The sequence below is a fragment of the Miniopterus natalensis genome, chromosome 15, assembly GCF_054644295.1.
Source record: "Miniopterus natalensis isolate mMinNat1 chromosome 15, mMinNat1.hap1, whole genome shotgun sequence".
Lineage (NCBI taxonomy): Eukaryota > Metazoa > Chordata > Mammalia > Chiroptera > Miniopteridae > Miniopterus > Miniopterus natalensis.
In genome coordinates, this window is record NC_142095.1 from 40,646,297 (window position 1) to 40,668,407 (window position 22,111).

The window sequence follows — 22,111 nt, forward strand, 5'->3', positions numbered from 1 at the left end:
TAACGTTTTTTCTTAAGCAGTCATGACCTTTTAGGGTCTTAGAGGACACTCTAGAACCCCAGAGATTGTTTGGCTCTGAGTTTTTAGGGAATCTTACCAGCTACCAAAGTATCCATCATGCTAAGGGTCTTAAGCAGTGTCCTGGCCTGAGCACAGTTCAGAAAGATAAACTGACAAAAATTGTTTATAAGTAAAACATTACAATTTTTTATTCTGCTGCTCTTCTCCCTTCCTACTCCCCCATTTCCATGGTCTGGAGGAGAGACTTGACTGTGATATCTCATGACTCAGAGTACCTCCAGTTGTGTTTTGGAGAGATTCAAACTTTGCATGTGAAGGGAAATAGCTTGTCTTTTGAAGCTAGGAACATCTGGGGTAAAGGGAAACCATTATACAGACCGCTGGGCCAAAGAATGACTCGGCTCTTTAATTTTCAGTCTGAGTGACTTTTAGATCTTTCTTTGTTACTAAGATTCTTCAACCAGGAAAGGGGTTGGAAAGCTTAGTAGCATTCCCTCATTTAACCCTCAAAGGAAGCATTGTTGGCCCTTTTACAGATGAGGTGTAGGAGGGATCAGAGAGAGGGACCAGACTCAAGTCCACTGAGCCCAAAGTGCCCTCTCTAGACAGCTGCCGAGCACTGTGTGGTCCCCCTCACCCAGTGTCCTTTGATTCCATGGACAGCAGCCACACCTGGCTACAGAGTTCATAGGCTTCAGTGACCTGGCCCATGCACAGCTTTCAAAGCCCCTTCTAAGGATTACACTTTATGCAACAACGGAGAAGGGCATGAAGACTCCATTTCAAACAGAAGCCCAAGTCTGCCTTCCAAACAGTGTCTAATGTGTTGTAGCTCTTTTTCTCTTTCCATCGACGTTTGTTTATCTGTTGCTGTGCCAGAGGTCTGGAGGCTCTTTTATGTCTCAAGGATATAAACACTTGTCAACTTTTGACGCTGCTCATTTGGGAGTGTTTTTCTCCTTCAGGGCTGGAAGAAATGCAGCTAGAGACTTGGTATCGTTCTTATCTACAGAGAAGGGTGCCAGTTATAGTTTTAAGGATCTGTGCTTAGTCCATCATGGGCTTTATCTGGTTGGTTCGAATTGGGCAGGATGGAAGAGTAGCTTCTGGGCCATGGTCACAGCCCTGCTGGTGCAGTGAGCTGGACATAACAGACCACATTAGGAGGGTCTGAGTGAAGAAATCGGTGTGAAAATGTCGAGGATCATTTTGGCAAACAAGTCAGAGACCTGACGTGGGGGCCACCAAACTCATTAGGAATAAATGCCCCCTTGACCTTGGAATGCACAGTGGGTTCTTTGTATAGACATACTGGCCCCTAACCACTGCTGACGGCAGAGAAGGAGCATCACCTGCAGTACCAGGTCCGGGTCTTCATTCTCCCGTTCCGAGCTTTCTCCAGCCTTACCTGGATGCACTGACTTTCTGTTCATTGGCTTCTTATGGGTAGATTTCCTGACTCCCTCTACAGTCTTGAGGCCAAAAGGACACGAAAACCAGTACCGCCTTTGCAGCAAATGTCTCAAGGAGACCTGGCAGGCTGGTTCAGTTAAATATATCATGAAGAAGACCTTCACAGCAAGTCCCAGGTCTAGGGACTTATCTGCTCATCACTGTTGAGAAGTCCTGGATCAAAAGCCATCACATAGCCATTGAAGGATCTTCCTCCCAGGCAATGTGTCCCTCAGTAGCCCCCATCTGAGAGAGCCCTAGAAGAGAGGGGGTAGGGCTGTTCCAAATTTTGTGGCTCACAAAGCTCCCTTGGTAAGTGAAGGCCCCTTTCTTCAGATAACAAAATACACAAAAAGGAGTAAACATGGGCACATAGGCCTTCCTTTCATAGGGGAGACCTTCCAATTCTCATTTGATATAGTAGAAGAGGGAACCCCCTCCCTTATTAGATCAGTTGGATCAGGAACACGAAGTCTCTGATTTTTAAAAAATGAATGTATAATGACTTTTAAAACATGAACTACTGTAGACACTTACCAAGTAAGGACACCCCTTGTCCAGTTTCGTGCTGCAGAGGTGACTAGTGTTAGCTTTTCCCTGCTTGCACAACAAACACATCGGTTTCGTGCCTGGGTCACACCACGCACACTGCTTTGCAGCTCCCTTCCTTCCCTTGCTGTGCTGTAGATACCCTTCTATATTAATTCAGTGGACTTGACTGCTTCTTCAGAATATAACAGGCTTCCACCGCTAACTCGGCCGACTCTCCTACAGATGGACATCTAGGTTGCTTCAGATTTTCATGACCACAAACAGCTCTAGTGAAACCTCTTGCATACATCACTTACCTATGGCCTTTCCTGCTGGTAGTTCTATAGACCTGCTTCCTAGGAATGGGGCCATGGGTTCAAAGGGCATGTGGATTTGACATTGGAGGAGAGGGCGCCAACTTGCTCTCCACAAGGGTAGGGAGAAGGCGGGCTCTGGCTAGAGCGAGTGGCTTTCGGCTGTGCACGATGGAGCTGATGGGGAGGAAGCAGCCCTCATGTTGTAGAATCTACTGAATAGCAATATCCCTCCAGTGCGATTCCCTACTAATCTCCATTTGCCACCAACCAGGCCACAGATGGGGAAGTCACGGCCGTGGAGGAGGCGCCGGTAAATGCATGTCCCCCTGGATTCAGGCCCTGGGTACACTTTTTTTTTTCTTTTTTGCGTTTCTGTGTTTACTCAGCCTTCATTTCAGAAAAGCTACAGCCTGCTTCTGGGGATTGCTTAAGCCCTCTGGGTGCCCTGGTCATTGGTTTGTCCGCCACTGATTAGTCCATCACAATGATCCCCGCTTTCTCTGTAACGAGGCCCACCCATGTCATCGTCTGTGCTCCACGAATCGCCAGCCGTCATGTCTGATCACGCTCGGTACAGTTTGTCTCTGTTTAAAGAGAAAGATGGACAGCTGTCTTCAGCCCTCCTGCTGACTCTCAGAGCCACCACTTGCACACCTGGTTTCTGTTCAGAGGGAAAGCCACCTGCTGCTACTTTCTGCAACTTAAAACACACCTTCTTTTCCAGGCCACAAGCAACTAAACCTTTCCAAGTGGAGCCTCTTGGGACTCACAGACATTTCTGTCTCTCACTTTTCCACTTTCTGGTGGGCGCTGCTGGGAATTTTACAAGCGAATTGCCTAGAGGTGTTTAGCAATTGGTCAGCTTGACTTCTCCAATCCCTCAGGTTCTGCTCTGGCCCCAGGGCCAGTTAGACAAAGCCCGTACCACATGGGCAGCCACATCCCCAAATCCCGGCTGCACTGGCTTGCAAAATTCCCAGTAGCTCTGCCCCCTGTAGCTTCACTAGCCCACACTGTTGTCCACTTTACCCAGTGACCACTGCTTCCTGTTTTTAGGTCACCGAAGAGGCCTATGTCCCAGTGAGTGACATGAACGGCCTGGGCTTTAAACCTTTCGACTTGGTCATTCCGTTTGCGGTCAGAAAAGGAGAAATTACCGGTAAGCACTGCTGGGAATGCCATCTCGTCCTCACTAGCTTTCCAGAAAGGTGCCCGGGTGGTGGCTCCACCTGTCCCCCAGACTTGCTCCCCAGACCTGCGTTCATCATCCCAGCATCCCTGGTTCTTGCTCTAGGGAGTCAGTCCATGAGCCCCTGAGGTTGCAGAATGTTTTGTGTATCTATGTGTGTCTCTGAAGAGATGGTTCATTTATAATTTGCATTACATCCTGGAGAGAGCTGGGGATTCTCTCCAGGTTAAGAACTACTGTGTTTAGATACTTCTCAACTATTAGGTTCCTGTTCCCCCTTTTTCCTGCCTTCTCTCAGTCTTCCACTTTTCCAGATAGGATACTGACCCTGAGGTCTATTGTGCAAGAGTTACTTTCTCTGCCAGTCTCTTTTTAGTGCCTTCTCTTCGAGTTGACGCTCTACTAATCCTCTCCTGTGGTCTTCTCAAGTCCCACTCAGGGTTCTAAATTGTCTTTACAAAGTAGAAAACCCTTTACTTAGGAGTTGCCTGCTGTGTTTTGTGGGAGCAAAAAGGAACAAAATAAAGGGAAATGCGAGTCTGTTTTCCTGTTCTGGAACTTGGAGGTTTTAGGCAGCAGTGAGTTTCCTGGATCTGAAAACCTTTATTTTGAAGGCCACCCGTGCCTTGGTGTTTGGCTTTTCTGGGGTGAGTAGCCCGTGGGCTCATTGCCCTGTCTCCCTGTGCTCCAATAGGAGAGGTCCACATGCCTTCTGGGAAGACTGCCACACCTGAGATTGTGGACAACAAGGATGGCACGGTCACCGTCAGATATGCCCCCACTGAGGTCGGGCTCCATGAGATGCACATTAAATACATGGGCAGCCACATCCCCGGTGAGTTGGGCTCCGCGCATGCCTCGTGGGACTCCAGGACTCGGGAGCCTGAACTCCTGGGAGGTTTGCAGACGTACGGCCAGCAGCTGTGTGGGAAACAGTTCCCAGTGGCAGGTTGGGGAATGAAGTGTTGGCGTCCCTGTGAAACCAAACAGCCTGTGGATCTAGCTAATTTCCAGAAGGAATGATGCATCTAAGTGTCCTGGGTCACAGCGCAGGCCCTTAGGTCCGTGGTTATTTGTCTTTGTCACTGCCGAGTGTGGCCAAAGGGTGAGCTGAGAGAAAACTGTTATGCGCATCAGGGGACTTTCCAGCCTGGCCTGCAGAACCCTGCTTGGCGTGGGGGTTTGGGCGGAAGGAGAGGTTGTGAGAAGAGTACAAGCTGCCTATTGTCACATAAGCCAGCTTAGGTTTCACACCCACCAACCAGCACTGTATTGTTCTTTTAAAAAAATTGTTTAAGCACTTCTCCATTTCTTAATTTAATATTTTGGGTAGGCAACATACACGTAGTTTTAAAAATGATGCACAGAAGGACTTCCTTCCCACCCATAACCCCCATTTACCCTTTCCTTGAACCTGTTAATTTTTTATGTTGGGTTTCAGAATATTTTTAAGGCTCTACAAGCAAACAAGAATATAGATTTCTAATCCTCATGTTTTACATAAATAGTAGCATCCCCTTCACAGTATTGTCCTTGCCTTTTTGTGTGTAGGAGAACTTTGTACATCCGAATGATAGAGCATCTTCAGAGTCCCACCATTGGGGAAACCATTACATATTTCACCATTGCCCCAGTTGGAGGGCATTTAGCTTCTTCCCCACCTTTGGCTGCAGTGAATAGCTTTTCCCATTAAGCATGTCACACTTGCAAAGGCGTATCTGTGAGTTTTTCGTGGAGGACTTTCTGGCCACAGGTACAGGCATTTGTCTTTTTTTTTTTTTGGTATGTTTTTATTTTTATTTTATTTTTTATTTTATTATTATTTTTCTTACTTTTTTAAATTTTATTTTTGTTTAAAATAATACAGATGTCCCTTTTTCTCCCCAACGACCCTTTCCACCCTGTCCCATCCCCCTCCTCAGTCCCTCACCCCACCATTGTCTGTGTCCTTAGGTTGTGCATATATGCTGTAGTATGTTTTTACTGATTTCAGAGAGAGGAAGGGAGAGAGAGAGAAACATCAATGATGAGAGAGACTCAGTGATCGGCTGCCTCCTGCATACCCCCTACTGGGGATCAAGCCCCAGACCCAGGCATGTGCCCTGACTGGAAATCAAATCATGACATCCTGGTTTATGGGAAGACACTCAACCATTGAGCCACACTGTTGGGGCCAGGCATCTATCATTTTGCTAGAACTTGCCAAATTGCCTTTTATCAGGACTCTTCCAATTCACACACTCACCAGCCATGTAGGAGGATACCTACTTTTTCACAAATTTGCCAGTGGATTATGCTATCAGATTTTTGGATCTTTGCCTTGCCAAACCGATCATTGAAAAAGCAGTATCTCAGTCTTACTTTATTTGTGTTTCTCTTGTGAATGAGATTGAGCAACTTTCTATATGTTTAAGTACCATTTGTATTTCCTTTTTCTGTGCACTGAACGTTTGTATCCATGGCCTGATTTTTTTGTTTGGTTATTGGCCTTTGTCATATCAGTTTCTGAGAGCAATTTAAATACTGGAGAGATTAGCCCTTTGTGATAGGAGTTGCAAATATTTCCCCACTTTGATGTTTGCTTTGGTTTATGTGTATATGTGTGCATAATATTTGTTCAAAGCAAAAATGTATTATCTTCTATTTAAATATTCTAAAGATGCAAATGTAGAGAAAGTAAAAAATGTCTTCCATTTCCCTCCTACTTCCCCTGCTGGTCTGTGTACAAATGTTTCTCGTGGTACCTACAAACATGCCTATAATTTTGTTCTGTTTTGTTTCTAAAGGAATGGGATAATGGTATAATATTATATAGCCACTTGCCCTTTTCTCTTTTTAATGAAACACATTATGGATAATCTCTCAAGTTAGTGCATACAGACTCCCTCATTCTTTAATGACCTGAAAGTAGAACATTGTTTATTTAACCAACCCCCTATTGTTGGGCACTGGGGTCTTTTCCTAATTTGCATCTGACCACTGTGGAATGGAAGTACTTACATAGGGCTAGGAGTGGGAGAGGGGTGGGTAGGGAGGACCACAGTGGGATAAATTCCCACAGTGTGGGATGGGTGTATAGACCTTACATTTTGCCTCCCCAAAGGACCTTTCCAGCTGTGTTCCCTCTTGGAGTGAGCTATTTCTTCACATGGTCGGCTGTTTCCTTCTAATTAGTCAAGTTGAGCTGGACTCCCCTGCTTTAGCCCTTCTCTAGTCTAGAGCAGGGTTCTTTTTCTTAAGTAACATTTAAGGAACAATAGTGAGTAGACCCTCTTGGGTGTCCTAGGATGACAAGCTCCACCAGAGGCTCAGTTTTCGCTCTGCTTCTGCATAGGAGATGCCACACCCGCCGGCTGTCCAAGGTATGCATTCCCCCCTCACTGAGTCCCAATTTTGTTTGTGTTCTTTGCAAACCCAGAGAGCCCACTCCAGTTCTACGTGAACTACCCCAACAGTGGGAGCGTTTCTGCTTACGGTCCAGGCCTGGTATATGGAGTAGCCAACAAAACTGCCACCTTTACCATTGTCACCGAGGATGCAGGAGAAGGTACCAAGTCATTTATGTGGTCATATGCTTTCAGCTTTCCATTTGGAGAATCAAGTAGACACAATTCTAGGGCAGCTTTTAAAAATAAAACTGTTGGATAGTAGTATTGGCCTTATCTTTTGTTTCATGTAAATCTCTTATGTGCAGCTGCTCTGTCTTCTACCCAAAACAGGGATTTTTGAAGTTCCGTGGGTACTGATTGAGCTCTGATTCATGCTGTGAAATGTTTGATGTGACTTGTCTGAAATTTAAGTGTTTTGGTTGATAACATTTTTGGTTTTGTTCTTTTTTTAATAAAAAAAAAAAGTTTTTATTGATTTCAGAGAGAGGAAAGGAGAGGGAGAGAGATAGGAACATCAGTGATGAGAGAGAGTCATTGATCAACTGCCTCTTGCCCACCCCCTACTGGGGATCGAGCCCGAAACTTGGGCATGTGCCCTGACCAGGAATCAAACTGTGGCCTCCTGGTTCATAGGTCAACATTTAACCACTGAGCCAAGCGGCTGGGCTGTTTTGTTCTTTTGGCACATGTATATGTATCCACGGGACCACATGAGTTACTTAGTGGCCCATTCTAGATAAAGCTCTGTGTGCATGCCCATTGTCTCTGTGGAGACTTTAAAATTTGTGTTTCTAATGAGATTTCCACAGTAGCCTCCAGCACCTCCCCAGCAGGGACAGTGTGTGTGACATTCCTCTGTGTGTGTGGTTGATTGCAGGGCTCCATCCTTTCTCATCCCACACATTCCGAAGAGTAGTAAGACCTCCAGGGTTTGTGTAGTGGAGAATTCAGGTAGTGGGGTGCTGTGCTCTAGGTCACTTAGTTCTGACCTATGCCCCTTGCCTGCGGCTCACATGGCCTGTGTCAGTCTGACATCCGGCCTCAGGGCTGCCCTGGATGAGTTGCTGTCCCTGTGGAAACAAGCACTCTCCCTGATGACCCTCCCTCCCCGCTCCCATTCACAGGGGGTCTGGACTTGGCTATTGAGGGGCCCTCAAAGGCCGAAATCAGCTGCATTGACAACAAAGATGGGACGTGCACAGTGACCTACCTGCCCACCCTGCCAGGCGACTACAGCATTCTGGTCAAGTACAATGACAAGCACATCCCTGGCAGCCCCTTCACAGCCAAGATCACAGGTAGGGTTGCCTGGCTTGCCAGGTCCCAACAGCCTGTTTCTGCATCTGACCAGGGGCAGCAGGCTAGGTACCCGGGTTTAGGTTTCACTAGGGAGAACCTGGGGGTGCAAGGCCAACGTTGGACAGGCTGATTCCTCCATTAGCTGGTAATCCAGGGAAAAGCACTCACACCATAGGAGAGCAGTTATTTTGTTCTAGCCTGACTCCAGCATGCAAATAGCAGACCCCCAAATAGAGGCATTCAAATAATAGCGATTGCATGAATCCATGAGCCCAGAGATGCCCTTCAGCATCACTGCTGGAAAACTGAGGCTTAGAGAGAGAGTGGCTTAGCCAAGTTTTCATGTGGATATTCTAGGGCTGAGATTGAGGTTATCTGATTCAAGCCCTGCTGCTCACCTCTGTTGCGCTCGCTGTGCTCGGATCCTGCTCTCAGTGGGTCATAAAAAAGATGCACAGGATGAAGTTCTTGCCTGAGTTGTTTAGACCTGCCTGTGAAGCAGCCCGCAGTCCTGTGTGGACCATGATGAGTGTATACCTGGGAAATGCCCAAGGGAATGGCAGGCAGGTGCCTTCACGGGCAAAGACTCCTTTAAAAAGTTGTCCTTGAGGACTCAAGGCTCCAGTTCTTGCCAGCATCTGGTCTTTCCCTTCCCCAGGCATACGTAGAAGTCATTCATTGTTGATTAGGTCCATTAGGTGTGTTTTTTCAGTTGACTTTGGGTAGTTAATTCTGGCTGTTCACTGGTAAGCAGCATGTGGGGTGAAAGCTCCAGAGAGCTGGGTGACCACCTGTGACAGGAGCCATGGTTGGGGGGTTGTTTCCCAGATGACAGCAGACGGTGCTCTCAGGTGAAGTTGGGCTCTGCCGCCGACTTCCTGCTCGACATCAGCGAGACCGACCTCAGCACCCTGACGGCCAGCATTAAGGCCCCGTCTGGCCGTGACGAGCCCTGTCTCCTGAAGCGGCTGCCCAACAATCACATCGGTGAGCCCAGGTGGCCTTCCTGGATGGAGCTGGGACACTGGGTGGGAGCTGAGGATTCCTTTGGTCCTTTATTGGAAAATAGGTAACACCTTGGAGTGTGATGTGATAAACCTTCTGTGTCACACGCGTGATAAAAGTTCAGTGCATTTCCGTGTTGCCAGATTGACCACCCTCATGGACACTCTGGGGTTGCCAGAAAGTCAGGGAGTCATATTTCCATTCCTGCAAGTGTGTCTTCCTCCCAGTTCCTCTCCTGTCTCCCCTTTCTCCCACCTCTTATCCCCTTTCCTCCACCTCTTACAAACCCTAATGTGTGCCCTGGTCCAGGCATCTCCTTCATCCCCCGGGAGGTGGGCGAACATCTGGTCAGCATCAAGAAGAACGGCAACCATGTGGCCAACAGTCCCGTGTCCATCATGGTGGTCCAGTCCGAGATCGGTGATGCCCGAAGAGCCAAAGTCTACGGCCGAGGCCTGTCAGAAGGCCGGACGTTTGAGATGTCTGAGTTCATCGTGGACACGAGGGATGCAGGTCTGTGGGGTGGACCCAGGGAAAGGCCCAGGGCTTGCGGGGTTGGGCTGCTTTTTTGCTCAGGCTGCTTCATGTTTTCATCCTACCAACTCCCTTTTCTTTCTGAGCATCCTTCAAGCTGTCTGTCCTTATAACTGCATTATCATATAAACCCGATGACCACTGGCAAAGTAGATATTTTCTTTGTTTTCTAGATGAAGAACTGGAGGCTTACAGGGGTTAACAGCCTTCTGCTTCTGGCATTTGAACCCAGGGCCACTACAACTCACAGATTTCTTTCTCTCGTTATCTGTACTCCCAACATTGCTCTCAGCTTCCCAGGGTCTCTTGGGCTTATCCCAAGCAAGGCTGTTAGGCCAGCTGGCCAAGACCGTGCTCTGCTCACAGTGCTTTCGTGGAAATGAGGACTCTTCCTGTTTCCTCTCTGCGATGGTTTGAATTAGTCTGGGCCTCCCCAACCTATGCCTCATCCAGTGTCTTCATCTTCCGCCTTCTTGAGTGATGACCATATTGGTGACCTCTAGACAAAGTCATAGTCCCAGGGGAAAGGGTTGGACAGATCCTGGTCATGATGTGCTGATGCTCCCTGTTTACTCCTCTTGTTAAACATTCATATCTGCTGTCTTAGTGGTCCCCTGGCTAGAGGTCCAGAGCAGCTTAACAATTCAGATTTTCAGGCCTATAGCTGGCGATGAACCCAAGAGGCAGTGCATGCTGTTCTTGGAGGCATGTGGGCAGAGTGTTTGCCCCAGTGGGTTCTGCAGGACAGGTGCTCCGTGGGATAGTAGTAGATATCCTCAAGAAAAGGGTTCTGTGGTCATAGTCATGTTCAGCATGTTATTTTACTACAGGACTTCTCAGAGCCTTTAACCTGCTCCTCTGCCTGGGGCTCTCTCCATCAGGGATCACAGTTACTTTCTTTTTGCTTTCTGGAAATAGCAGTATGAATTTCTAGGGTCAGATTTCCTTTCTGTATGTATTGAACTCCCCCTTCCAAATGAGTTGCTGTCAAAACAGCCCCGGCTACTGTGTTGCAGGTTATGGTGGCATATCCCTGGCGGTGGAAGGCCCCAGCAAAGTAGATATCCAGACCGAGGACCTGGAAGATGGCACCTGTAAGGTCTCCTACTTCCCCACTGTGCCTGGGGTTTACATTGTCTCCACCAAATTCGCTGACGAACATGTGCCTGGTATGTGTGGTCCTCTCTGCCCTCTCTGCCTGCTGCTTGGGTTTTCTGTAAGGGCTGTGCCTTGGGCTCTGGGTTGCTCATGGGGGCCTTCTTGGTTTTTGCAGGGAGCCCGTTTACTGTGAAGATCAGTGGGGAGGGGAGAGTCAAGGAAAGCATCACCCGTACCAGTCGAGCCCCATCTGTGGCCACTGTCGGGAGCATCTGTGACCTGAACCTGAAAATCCCAGGTGAGCACAAGGGGCCCATGGGTCAGGGCATTGGTTGCTATTGGAAACCAAGTCCAGGCATGGCCCAGAACATACCATCCAAGTCCAGTATGGGTGACTTATTTTATTTTTAAAATTTTAAATTAATGTTTTTAATACTTATTTTCACAGAGACTCATTCAGGAAAAATAAATCTGCTTACCTGCTATGTTTTTCTTCTTCCAAATGAAAACAGCTTTGTTGTATCACATGGTGGGAGGGTGGGGGTGCAAATAGATAAGCTCTTAGATTTTAATTTAGTATTTGTGGAATAGAGTAATCTCAGTGAGAGGTCTGGCCCTGCTGGTGCCAGTGTCTGGACGTATTAAAGAGATGTCAGGCCAGCAGCAGCCTTCTAATTCTCATTCATCTCTTTCATTCCTAGAATCAGAATGAGGGCTGTGCTGCAGGGCACATCTGGCCCTTCGGCCATAAATTGTTCCCCATGGGGCCAAATTAGTCAGTAAACTGCCATAGTCTTTCTGAAATGTGGCCCAGGTTCTTTCTGTAAAAAAATCCTTCAAAAGAGGGGTCGCTGTGTGAGTGGAGGTTCTGAGGCTCCTCTGCCCAGAAGCTGGCATGTGCTGTGCAGTTAGTTGCCCAGATTCTGTGAGATGGAAAATCTGGTCTTCAGATGACGCTCATGTTCTGGTCTGGAGAGCGGGCTCTTTTCCTGTCTTTCCTAACATGTCGTGTATCTATTTGTTCTGCCCTCTGAGCAATATTTGATGGGTTCTTCAAATTTTTGGTGTTGTAGACACAACGTCAGTCGTGTATGAATGTGGTAAAGGCCTCTGTGGTGTCTAGTCAGGATCACTTTAAAAGAGCTGTCTGGATTGTAACCATAAAGTTTCTTTCTTTTTTTTTTTTTTTTAACATGCTTATTGATTTTAGAGACAGAGAAGAAGGGAGAGAGAGAGAAACATCGACCAGTTGCCTCTGGTATGCGCCCCGACCAGGGATCAGCCTAGGTATGTGCCTTGACCAGGAATCGGACCAGTGACCTTTTTGTGTACACGATGGCACTCCAACCAACTGAGCCACACTGGCCAGGGCCATAAAGTTTCTTTTTAATGAATACACAGGATTCCATTTTGTGTCTGGATGTCCCACCTTTCGTTGGGTTTTCTCATTTCACACGCACTCACTTCCCTCCCTCCACTCCCATAGTCTGCTCTGTGACACTGGCCACTGCGCCCAGGCTGTTGTGACGTCGCAGTGGGGCTGCTGGGCCGGTGAGTTCAGGGGCTGCTATGCCTTGGCAGCCTGCCCTCCAGAACATGAGTTGGTGCCCGTTTCTCTGTTTCTCCACCAGCACTGGGCACTGTTTATCACTCTCACTTTGACCCATCTGATGGAAAAATGCGGTTTCCAGTTTTCAATTTCATTTCTCTGGTCACTAGTGACAGGGGCTTCTCTTTTGCTTTCCACATCTCATTTTGCAAATTACCCGTTCCGTTCCCTTTGCCTCTTTGTGTCTTTATTTGTGTGATGTGGACAGTTACTTTTCCTCTTTAGTCTTTTCTGGCTCTTGACTCCTTTTTACCCTTTCCAGCTACTTGGTACCAGATGACTGGGTGAGACTCACTTTTCCCCTCATTACCTAAATGATTCTCTCTTATCAGTTAGAATGGAGGATGACTTACCAGCTTCCAGATGTCCTTGGACCCAAGCCATGTGGAGTGGCCCTGTCCTCAGCCTCCCTTCCTTTCCTTTCTCTGTCCTCAGGGCTCAAAGTCATGTGCTGCTCAGCCCAGATCCTGTAGGGCTGGAGGGTGCAGTTTCATGTCGCTTTAGGTGATGGCATTACTTGGTCCCCAGCATGTGGCGTGCCTGTGTCCACTCCGTCAGTGCAGGCACAGCCCTTGGCATGGCACGAGCACCTCGGGCGGAGGAGACGTGGCCTGCTTCCTGGTGTGGGCTTGCTCCAAGCTTTGCTCGCACATGGTTTCCCGTTTGCTGTTGGGACTGGCGTGTGTTCACCTTTTTCTCTAAATGCCTTTGTCTTGTTAACTAGAAGAATTGCCGAGCCTTCTTGACAGTAGGGAATGACATCTCTTGTGTTTTCTGCCCTAACCTGCCTATGGAAAAGAGCCCCTATGAGCATGACAATGGCCACATGTCACCTTTGGCTTAGAAACATCTGAGCTATCATAGTTTTTATATTTATGTGCAGTAGCTATCAGCTCCGGCTCCTGTTTGAAACTGATGTGTGGAATTAACTCAGCCCCAGCCAGGAAGGCTGTACAAGTACTCGGTGAAGCAAGAATTATCAGTGTCCCTAGAATGTTCTTTGCACTAGTGGCTGCAAGGGCCTAGCTCTTTCCATGCTGCCACAGCCACCCAGGGATCTGAGGGAGACAGGAGGGCAGGTGTCCAGACTGAGCACCCGACACCCCGAGCTGCACCCGCTTGCCCTCTGCTGCTTGCCTTGCACACCCTGTTCTGCCTCGGGAGCTCATGTCAACCCTCTCTCCTTCCCCCAACCTTTCACTCCCTTTCAGAAATTGACAGCAGTGACATGTCGGCCCACGTCACCAGCCCCTCCGGCCGCGTGACCGAGGCAGAGATTGTGCCCGTGGGGAAGAACTCGCACTGCGTTCGCTTTGTGCCCCAGGAGATGGGCGTGCACACGGTCAGCGTCAAGTACCGCGGCCAGCATGTGACCGGCAGCCCCTTCCAGTTCACCGTGGGGCCCCTGGGTGAGGGCGGCGCCCACAAGGTGCGGGCAGGAGGCCCCGGCCTGGAGAGGGGAGAAGCAGGAGTCCCAGGTGAGCGGGGGCAGGCTTTGCACTTGAGAGGAGGCAGAGCTCGGCCTGGGGCGCGAGCACCCTGCCCTCCTCGCCCTGTTCTCAAGAGAAGGCTGTGTGTGCGAGATTCTGATGGGTGGTATTAAGGGGCATTCTTTAAAACAAGACTTCTCTGGCTAAGTTCATTCAGCTCTTGCTCGTTTACCCAATGCTAACTAAACAAGTTTCTTACTGAGGGGCTCCTTGGAATAGTTACTATGTGTGGTGAGCCTTGGAGAAGGGACAGAATAATTTCGCAGGGCCGATGTTCTGTGGAACACATTAGATTTCAACAAAACCCATTGTGAAGCGCCCTTCGAGTGGTGGTTGCTGGTTGGGAGGCCTGTGGGAACAAAACTAAACATTCTCACCTTTTTTTAGCTTGGTTTGGGTATGTGCAGAGATGCCCAGTGGCTCATGAACTTAGTGGTGTCATGGACGGTACCTAGGAAACATCAGCAGAGCCTTTGCTTGGGTTCTGCTGGGGTTGCGGAAAGAAAAGGCCTGTCAATAAAAGTAACCAAGCACTGCGGGTTTGGGCGAGAAGAGGGACCTCTGCCAGGCTCAGGCACTAACCAGGTGTTTCTTTGTCTCAGCCGAGTTCAGCATCTGGACCCGGGAAGCAGGCGCCGGGGGCCTGTCCATCGCTGTTGAAGGCCCCAGTAAGGCCGAGATTACATTTGATGACCATAAAAACGGGTCATGCGGTGTGTCTTATATTGCCCAAGAGCCTGGTATGTATTCAAGAACCAACTTAAGACATTTTCTTTGAGGTGATTCGGTCATGAGGAACAGAAACCCACTGAGCTAGCTCAAGTAAAAGGAGTTTATCTCTATGGGCACATGAAGCACTGCCTGGAAATCCAGTGGCAAGAGATGCAGCCAGTCCTCTAAGGGCAGGAATTCTAGTTCTCACTGTCTCCTGTTTTTCTCTGTCAGCCTGTCTGCTTCGTGCTTCATTCATTTGCTTCATTCTTTCCACTGACCAGCCTCTGTGCCCATCCTCAGCCATTGGCTCGTGTGGCTGCTCCAAAGGAGGGGCTTTATATAACCAGCACCTGCACTCCCTTCAGCAGGGGTCCTTAACGCTTTATACCATGAACCCCTTTGGCATCTAAAGCCTTTGGGGACCTGCCTCAGGATAATGTTTGAAATACATAATATAAATTACATTGGATTATAAAAGAAATCAACTATATTAAAATGTAATTATCAGTATCACATACTAAGGTGTGCACATCTTCATCAATACAGTAAGTCTAAAATTGGGTAATGGCCTGTTAACTACCTTAATTTCAAAATAACTGAGTATAAATGACATGTCAAGGTATATGTAAAAGTGTAAAATGATACGAAAATATCGATGAACTTTGTTCGTAACAAAGTCACAAGTACTTTTATTATTTGTTTATTTTTAAATATGTCTTTATTGATTTCAGAGAGAGGAAGGGAGAGGGAGAGAGAGACAGAAACATCAATGATGAGAGTCATTGATCGGCTGCCTCCTGCACGCCCCCTGCTGGGGATCAAGCCCACAACCGGGGCATGTGCCCTGACCAGGAATCAAACCCCGATCTCCTGGATCATAGGTTGATGCTCAGTCCCTGAGCCATGCTGGCTGGGCACAAGTACTTTTAATGTGCTGTGGCTTCTCGTCTACATTTCTAAAGAAAGGAAATGCTGAATTTCAGCTAGAGCTTTAGTGAAAGCAAAGATATAATTTTTCTCTCAAGCTTCATGGATCTCCTGAGTTTTATACAGAGGCCCTTTGAGGGACTCTGTGGACCCATGCTAAGAATTGCTACCTTTGCCCAACTAAGAAAGTCATATTGGCCCAGCCTGAGCCATGGCCCTTAACCGATCAGCCATGGCCATGGAGAGGAGGGCGAGGGCTCTCGGAAGGCATTTTCACCCTAGGTAAAGAAGCAGCAGGCCTCACTGGAACCACTTTCTTGTCCCCGCAGGTAACTACGAGGTGTCTATCAAGTTTAATGATGAACACATCCCTGAAAGCCCCTACCTGGTGCCGGTCATCGCCCCCTCTGACGACGCCCGCCGCCTCACTGTTATGAGCCTTCAGGTGAGACGCAAGGAAGCATCCATCTCCTTAGCCACACGGCAACCAGTGAGACCCTGGACTCCTGAGGCCGCTTCAATCTCCTTCAGGGCTGAGGGTCCCAGCCCATGTTGACCACAGATGTTGCCCATTGTAGGGAAGTGTTCCCTTGGCAGGGTCAGCTCCCCACATAGGACAGGAGACAGTTGGGGAGCAAAACAGAGCCACAGTCAATAAAACACCTCAGTGTTTGGGGACAAGTTGGTTTTTTAAATATTTATTCAAGAAAAACAAAGGAGACCTGTTAATAATTAGTTAAGGGCTAGGGAGAGCTTTCAAAACAAAACACAAAACTAACAGCCAGTGATGTTTAGCCTGCAATTATTGACTTCTTTTTCCTCCAGGAAGTCAGTTGTGTTTTGTTTTATTATGATGATTTATTTATAATAAGTGCGTAAGGCACTTTGCTAAGAACTTTATCAGTTTTACTTCATTAAATCTTTGCAACTCACCTTGCCTGGTGATTAGGTTTTCTCTTGACCCCATTTTAAAGATGGAAAAACTGAGGTACAGGGAGCTTATGGCTACTAGAAACCAGCTAGTATGAGGCAGAGTGAGTTCTTTGTGGCTCCAGAACAAGTGGTCTTAACTGTGGCCTCCTTAATCCCCACCTTGGCATTGTGGCAAGTGGCTGCATAGTCCAACCTATTGCAGTGCCAGGAAATGCAGCTTTACCTCCTATCTTAAACAGGACTGAACTCAAGGTTGCATTGGAGCCTTCAGCCAAACTAAGAACCATTGTGGGATGCCTTTGAGCCTTTGCTCAGGACACTGAAAAATAATTAGATGTCTGAAGCAGAAGTGGCAATTCAGTTGTGGAAAAGCACCAGAATCTCTCAAAAGTATGATATCTGGTTAAAGGGCTTTCTAAATAGCCTTCAACCTCCCCCTAGGTCTTAAAAATCCTGGATTGACTGAAACCCAGTCTCGTACCTCAGATGGGTGATCCAGTTCCTACACTTGGTTTACATTTGAGATGTTAACCTCTCCCTGAGGGGAACTGGTACCACTAGTCATTCCAGACATGAGGACCCAGACAGAACCCCAGCCAGGATCACAGTCCACAGATTGAAGAGGCCTCATCTGGAGAGTACCAGGGTGCCAGCTGGTCGCCGTGGCGCAGATGTTTTTCTTGTGTTTCATTTAAAGGCTTCTTAACAGAAGTTCCTTGTGTGGCCGACTTATCTAAAGCCTAAGGAGGGAGATAAACCCAGCATTTGTTGAGGGCAGAGAGTTGCCTTCATGCATCTCGAAGATTTCTTTTGGATCTTCCGAGGTGTTTATCTCCCTCTTGAGGGTTTAGCGGCAAGCGGATTCAGGTAATGTAACTGGTTCTGTCAAAGGGAGCTGGTTTGTGGAAATCCTCTCCAGCGAACTTTTCTGTGGAGTCCTCTCATCGCAGTTTGGTCGTAAATATTTAAATAAGTATGCAGCAGGCTGTATGACCGGCTAGCAGGAGCGACGTGTGTGTCAGCTTCGTCCCCTGTTCTTCCTCGGGTCACTTGATGCCGAGCGATATGTAAATTATTTATTGGAGATTTGCTGGAGGCCTGCACAGCAACATCTGGTGCTGGTTAGGAAAGAGAGGCACATATTGTTTTGTCTTGCTTTTGAGGCTTTTTAGAAAATTGGAGTCGGCTGGCATTTTGTGGAGAAGTGGGTGGAGGGATGGGGCCGATCTGGTGATCAAAGACAACTTAATTTTGAGTTTGGTCTGTAACCCCAGTCTATGACCTCTAGGGTTGTGCAGTCTAATAGGATGTTCTGCAACAATGGAAATGCCCCACATCTTCTCTTTGAAATATGGCTAGTATAACTGAGGAACTGAATTTTAATTATTTAATTTTAATTTATTTAAATTTAAGTATGCAGTGATAAAGCCACATGTGGCCAGTGAATGCTGAATTGGGCAGTCCAGCTTTAGTGCCTCGCTTCTGAGATGTGGGCCTTGGACCAGCAGCCTCGGCATCGCCTGGGAACTAACTAGAATCCTAGAACCCCAGGCCCCACCCTACACCCTCTGGATCAGAATGTGCATGTTAACAGGACCCCTGGGTGCTTCGATTGCACATTAAGTGTGAACCCTGCTGTTTTAGAGTCATCTGAGCAGTGGCTGTCCAACCAAGTTTACATCAAAACTGCTGACTTGTAAAATGTTGCTGTTCAGGATTGGCTGACCTGAAAATATCTTAAACACCTAAGCTTCTAATCCCTTCTTCCCAGAGAGGCTATAGTTTCCGAGACAAAATGTAGAGAGTGAAACTGATCCAGTGACTAGCAAAAGTTATACTTCTCTCTCTCTCTTTGTTTTTTAGGGGTAGAGACAACTTCAAAATGCATATTAACAGTATGGGCCAAGCACTGTGCTGAGTGCTTTGAGCGCATAACTTCATTCCATCCTCACAGCAGCTCTCTGAGATAGACTCAGTTATTACACACAGTTTACACATGAGGAGACTGAGGCTGATCAAGGTTAAACAGTAGCTTAGTTATATAGCTGGGAAATGGGAGTGGCCCAGGGCCTGCTGATTCGTAAACACTGTGCAGTACTGACTGCTTTCCATGCACGTGTATCCCTTTACACGTTTATTAAAAGTTCTCTCCATTCCTACCTTCCAGGTAAAAAATAGCAGATATGAAACTTTGTTCATGTTACTGAGTGCATGGTTTTATCAGCTGCCAGTCTCCTCCTAAAGGGGGGCCCTAATTTATTTATTTATTTTTAATATATTTTTATTGATTTAAAAAAAAAATTTTTTTTTTAGAGAGAGGAAGGAAGAGGGATAGAGAGATAGAAACATCAATGAGAGAGAAACATCGATTGGTTGATTCCTGCACGCCCCCTGCTGGGGATCGAGCCTGCAACCTGGGCATGTGCCCTGACCGGGAATTGAACTGGTGACCTCCTGGTTCATGGGTTGACACTCAACCACTGAGCCACACCGGCTGGGCAGGGCCCTTATTTTTATTTTTTTGATGACCTGTTTAGGCTGCTGAAACAATAGTCCTATTGATTGGGATGTCTTGAGCCTCCAAACCCTGTAACCTCTTCCAGCCTGAATCAAGATGGTTTGGGCACAAGACCGTGCAGATATGTGCCTCTGCTTTCTTATATTTAATACTGGAAATGTGAAATGACCCACCTGCTTCTGTTGTTGGATGGGGTTAAACATGCTGGGCTTATTTGCATGAGCACTGTTCCCGGAGTCCCAGGTCGGGTCAGCGTGTGCTACTGAGCAGGAACGCTGAGAACTGTAACCTTGTCTAATGTATTAAATTCTCAGGAATCGGGATTAAAGGTTAACCAGCCAGCCTCCTTTGCTATAAGGCTGAATGGAGCAAAAGGAAAGATTGATGCAAAGGTGCACAGCCCCTCCGGAGCCGTGGAGGAATGCCACGTGTCGGAGCTGGAGCCAGGTAAGCAGGAGGCAGGCTCTGCGGTTCCGGCACCACCGCCTCCCCGGGAACGTGTCTGCCAGCGTGCACCCTGACAGGACCGCCGGCCTCACCACGGCCAGGGAGCCCTCCAATTCCCTTTGCTGTTATTGCCAGACATTGTTTGTAGATTAGGGTATAAACATTGCCAGGGACAGACAGGGAGATACTTTGAGAGATTTAATATCCTCTCTTTTTCTCTTATTTTTGTTCCTGTTCCTTCCCCTCACTCTTTTTTCTTTTTTTCCCAAATACTGCTTTGTTTTCTGTTTTTCAGATTCCTTTCACATTAGTCATTGTGATTTTCTGTCATATTTTAACAAAATCTTACAGATTTTATTATATTGTTGAACTTATGAATAAGTACACTTTGACCTGACTTCACGGTAAGGGAAAGTTTAATTGATGTTCATCTTTAAATTTAAAAGAGAATCTGGGTCTCCAGGATGCTTCATAGGAGGCCCAGGATGCTTAATGGCATAAGATTTTCTTGCCTGCTGCCTTGATGTATGGAATTCTGATTTCAATCAACTTTAATGAGACATTTTGCCAGTGAACATTTAGTGTCAGAGACGTGGCAGGAAGGTAAGGCTGAGTGAGACGTGATTCCTGCCCTTAAAGAGGAGCCCAGAGTCAAGTAAGGACCTGGCCACAAACCTGCAGAACACTGGTGAGGACCCTGTGTGATCACCGATACCACAGGAGGATTGAGAGCCAATTGGTAAAATTGTTTAGAGCAGGAAAGGAAATGGTTTGGGCCTTGGCAAGGTCAGGGGGGCTTCTCAGAGGAAGTGAATTGACTGTGGGCCCTAATGCAAGAGGAAGAGCCCTCGGATCACTGCCCTTATTGGGCATTTGCTGTGTGTACAGAAGGCAGAGATCAAGGACCCACGTTAGCATTTAGATGTCTTTCTCCAGCTGGACAGAAAAGGAAAGGGAAGTGAAGAGCCTCAGAAGGCATAAATGTGGGGGTAGGTGCCCTGATCAGATCTTGGTTTGGTTTAAGTCTGACCATGTCATAAAGGATGTGTTGGAATATCTGAAAGGCAGAGTGGCAAGCCGATGCTCCCAGAGTGGTCCATTTCAGAAAATAACATGAATCAGCAGTGTTGGAAACAGAGAAGGGGGGACTTGAAGCCAGAGAACTATAACACTTGGTGACCAGATGGCCATAGGGAATGCAAGTGAATTCAGAAAGGTTACATGTAGCTTGGTGCTTGGGTAGAAAGATGTTGATTAAGTTAGCAAAACTAGGGACAGCCAGCCATGCCTGGGTGAGAACTGGTCAAGACCCTAAAGGCACTTTATAAGGCCTTCTGAGGAGTTTTGCAGTGTCCCCCAGATATCCAAGTAAGGATGTTTAATAGATCTCTAGAGCCATTGGGATTTAGCAAACAAATGAAGTTTGGTATCTGAGACCGCCAGCATGCCACAGTTAGGGTGCTGTTGGTTGCAAATTAACACCCAACTTAAGCCAACACACAATAAAGGGGCCTGTTAATTCCCATAACTGGAAAATTCAGGCTCTAAGGTGAACTTCAGCAACAATTTAATTCAGCCATTCAGCGATGTCCTCCAAGACCCCAAATATCTCCGCTCTTTCTTCTGCTTTGTGGGCCTCACTCTGAGACTGGCGTTCTTCTTGGTGACAAGATGGTTGCCGCAACCCCAGATTTCCCATCTTCACACCACACTAATCAAGAGAGACGTCTCTCCTGAAGAATCTTTCTCAGAAGCCTAAGATACTCCTTTTCCAGAGGTCTCCAGCAACCTTCCCTCTTATCTCACGGCACACTGCACACCCATGCCTGTTCCCAAGCCACTTTCAGTGGCTAAGTGCCATGTGCTGATGGATGACTTGGGGAAAGAGGGATCTCGCCCCCCTCCCCCCTGTAGCTTGGTCCAATCAGGGGCCATACCTGGCGTGGGGGCGGGGTCCCCTTCTTGTGAAGCACACAGGCTTTAAGAGAGGAGGGGTGGGTACCCAGGTAGCGGCTCTTGGGAAGTGCAGTGTTGAAAGGTGTGGGTGGGCGGTTGCCCGTAGATGTTCACCTCTGGAGAGAGAGTACCAGGGGAGAAGGGACGAGGGTTTGGGTAGAGCTTTAGGGGGCACAAATTCTGAAGGGGTAAGGGGTGAGTAGGGAGGGAGAAGAGCAGGCTGCCTGCATCCCAGCGAGTGCTTCAAGGAGGAAGAGCGGGCAGGTGGTGCAGGACAGATGGATGTGTCCATGTCAGTTAACAGTTATCTTGCCACATGCTGCGGCCCAAACTCAGTGAAAAACCTGGCTGTTACCCTGGGGGCAGTTGCTAGCCTGGAGCTTAACTCAGGATCATTAACCCCAGTTGGAGCCACTTTTTCCCCAAGGGGCCAAGTGGAGAAACTTTGCAAGAAGTGAGCTTTCCATAAAGGAAGTGTTCTTCTGAGGCAGAGACCACAGAGGATTAAACAACCTGCAATTTGGATGCATTTCCCAAAGGGCTGACTGAGGACACACGGATAGGCCCATCTGGTTTTGAAATCCAACCTGCCGGGCTTTCAGTAGAACCGTTGTCGCATTAAAGATTTAAAATTGGCCGCGTCAGGTTGGCTTCCTGTCCTTTGTCCTCGCTTAACTCAGGG

The 22,111-nt window shown here is 47.7% G+C and overlaps 1 protein-coding gene across 1 annotated transcript in view; it reads left to right on the plus strand.

Annotated features, from left to right (window-relative positions):
- FLNB (filamin B) overlaps positions 1–22,111 on the plus strand; it is a 128,356-nt gene that overhangs the window by 97,424 nt on the left and 8,821 nt on the right. The window contains exons 30-41 of the mRNA XM_016205520.2: positions 3,378–3,480; positions 4,205–4,345; positions 6,929–7,057; positions 8,024–8,197; positions 9,027–9,185; positions 9,513–9,716; positions 10,754–10,906; positions 11,011–11,133; positions 13,656–13,922; positions 14,537–14,674; positions 15,905–16,020; positions 19,341–19,473. Of these exons, the coding sequence (XP_016061006.1) occupies positions 3,378–3,480; positions 4,205–4,345; positions 6,929–7,057; positions 8,024–8,197; positions 9,027–9,185; positions 9,513–9,716; positions 10,754–10,906; positions 11,011–11,133; positions 13,656–13,922; positions 14,537–14,674; positions 15,905–16,020; positions 19,341–19,473 (1,840 nt within the window). The remainder of the gene's footprint in view (positions 1–3,377; positions 3,481–4,204; positions 4,346–6,928; positions 7,058–8,023; positions 8,198–9,026; positions 9,186–9,512; positions 9,717–10,753; positions 10,907–11,010; positions 11,134–13,655; positions 13,923–14,536; positions 14,675–15,904; positions 16,021–19,340; positions 19,474–22,111) is intronic.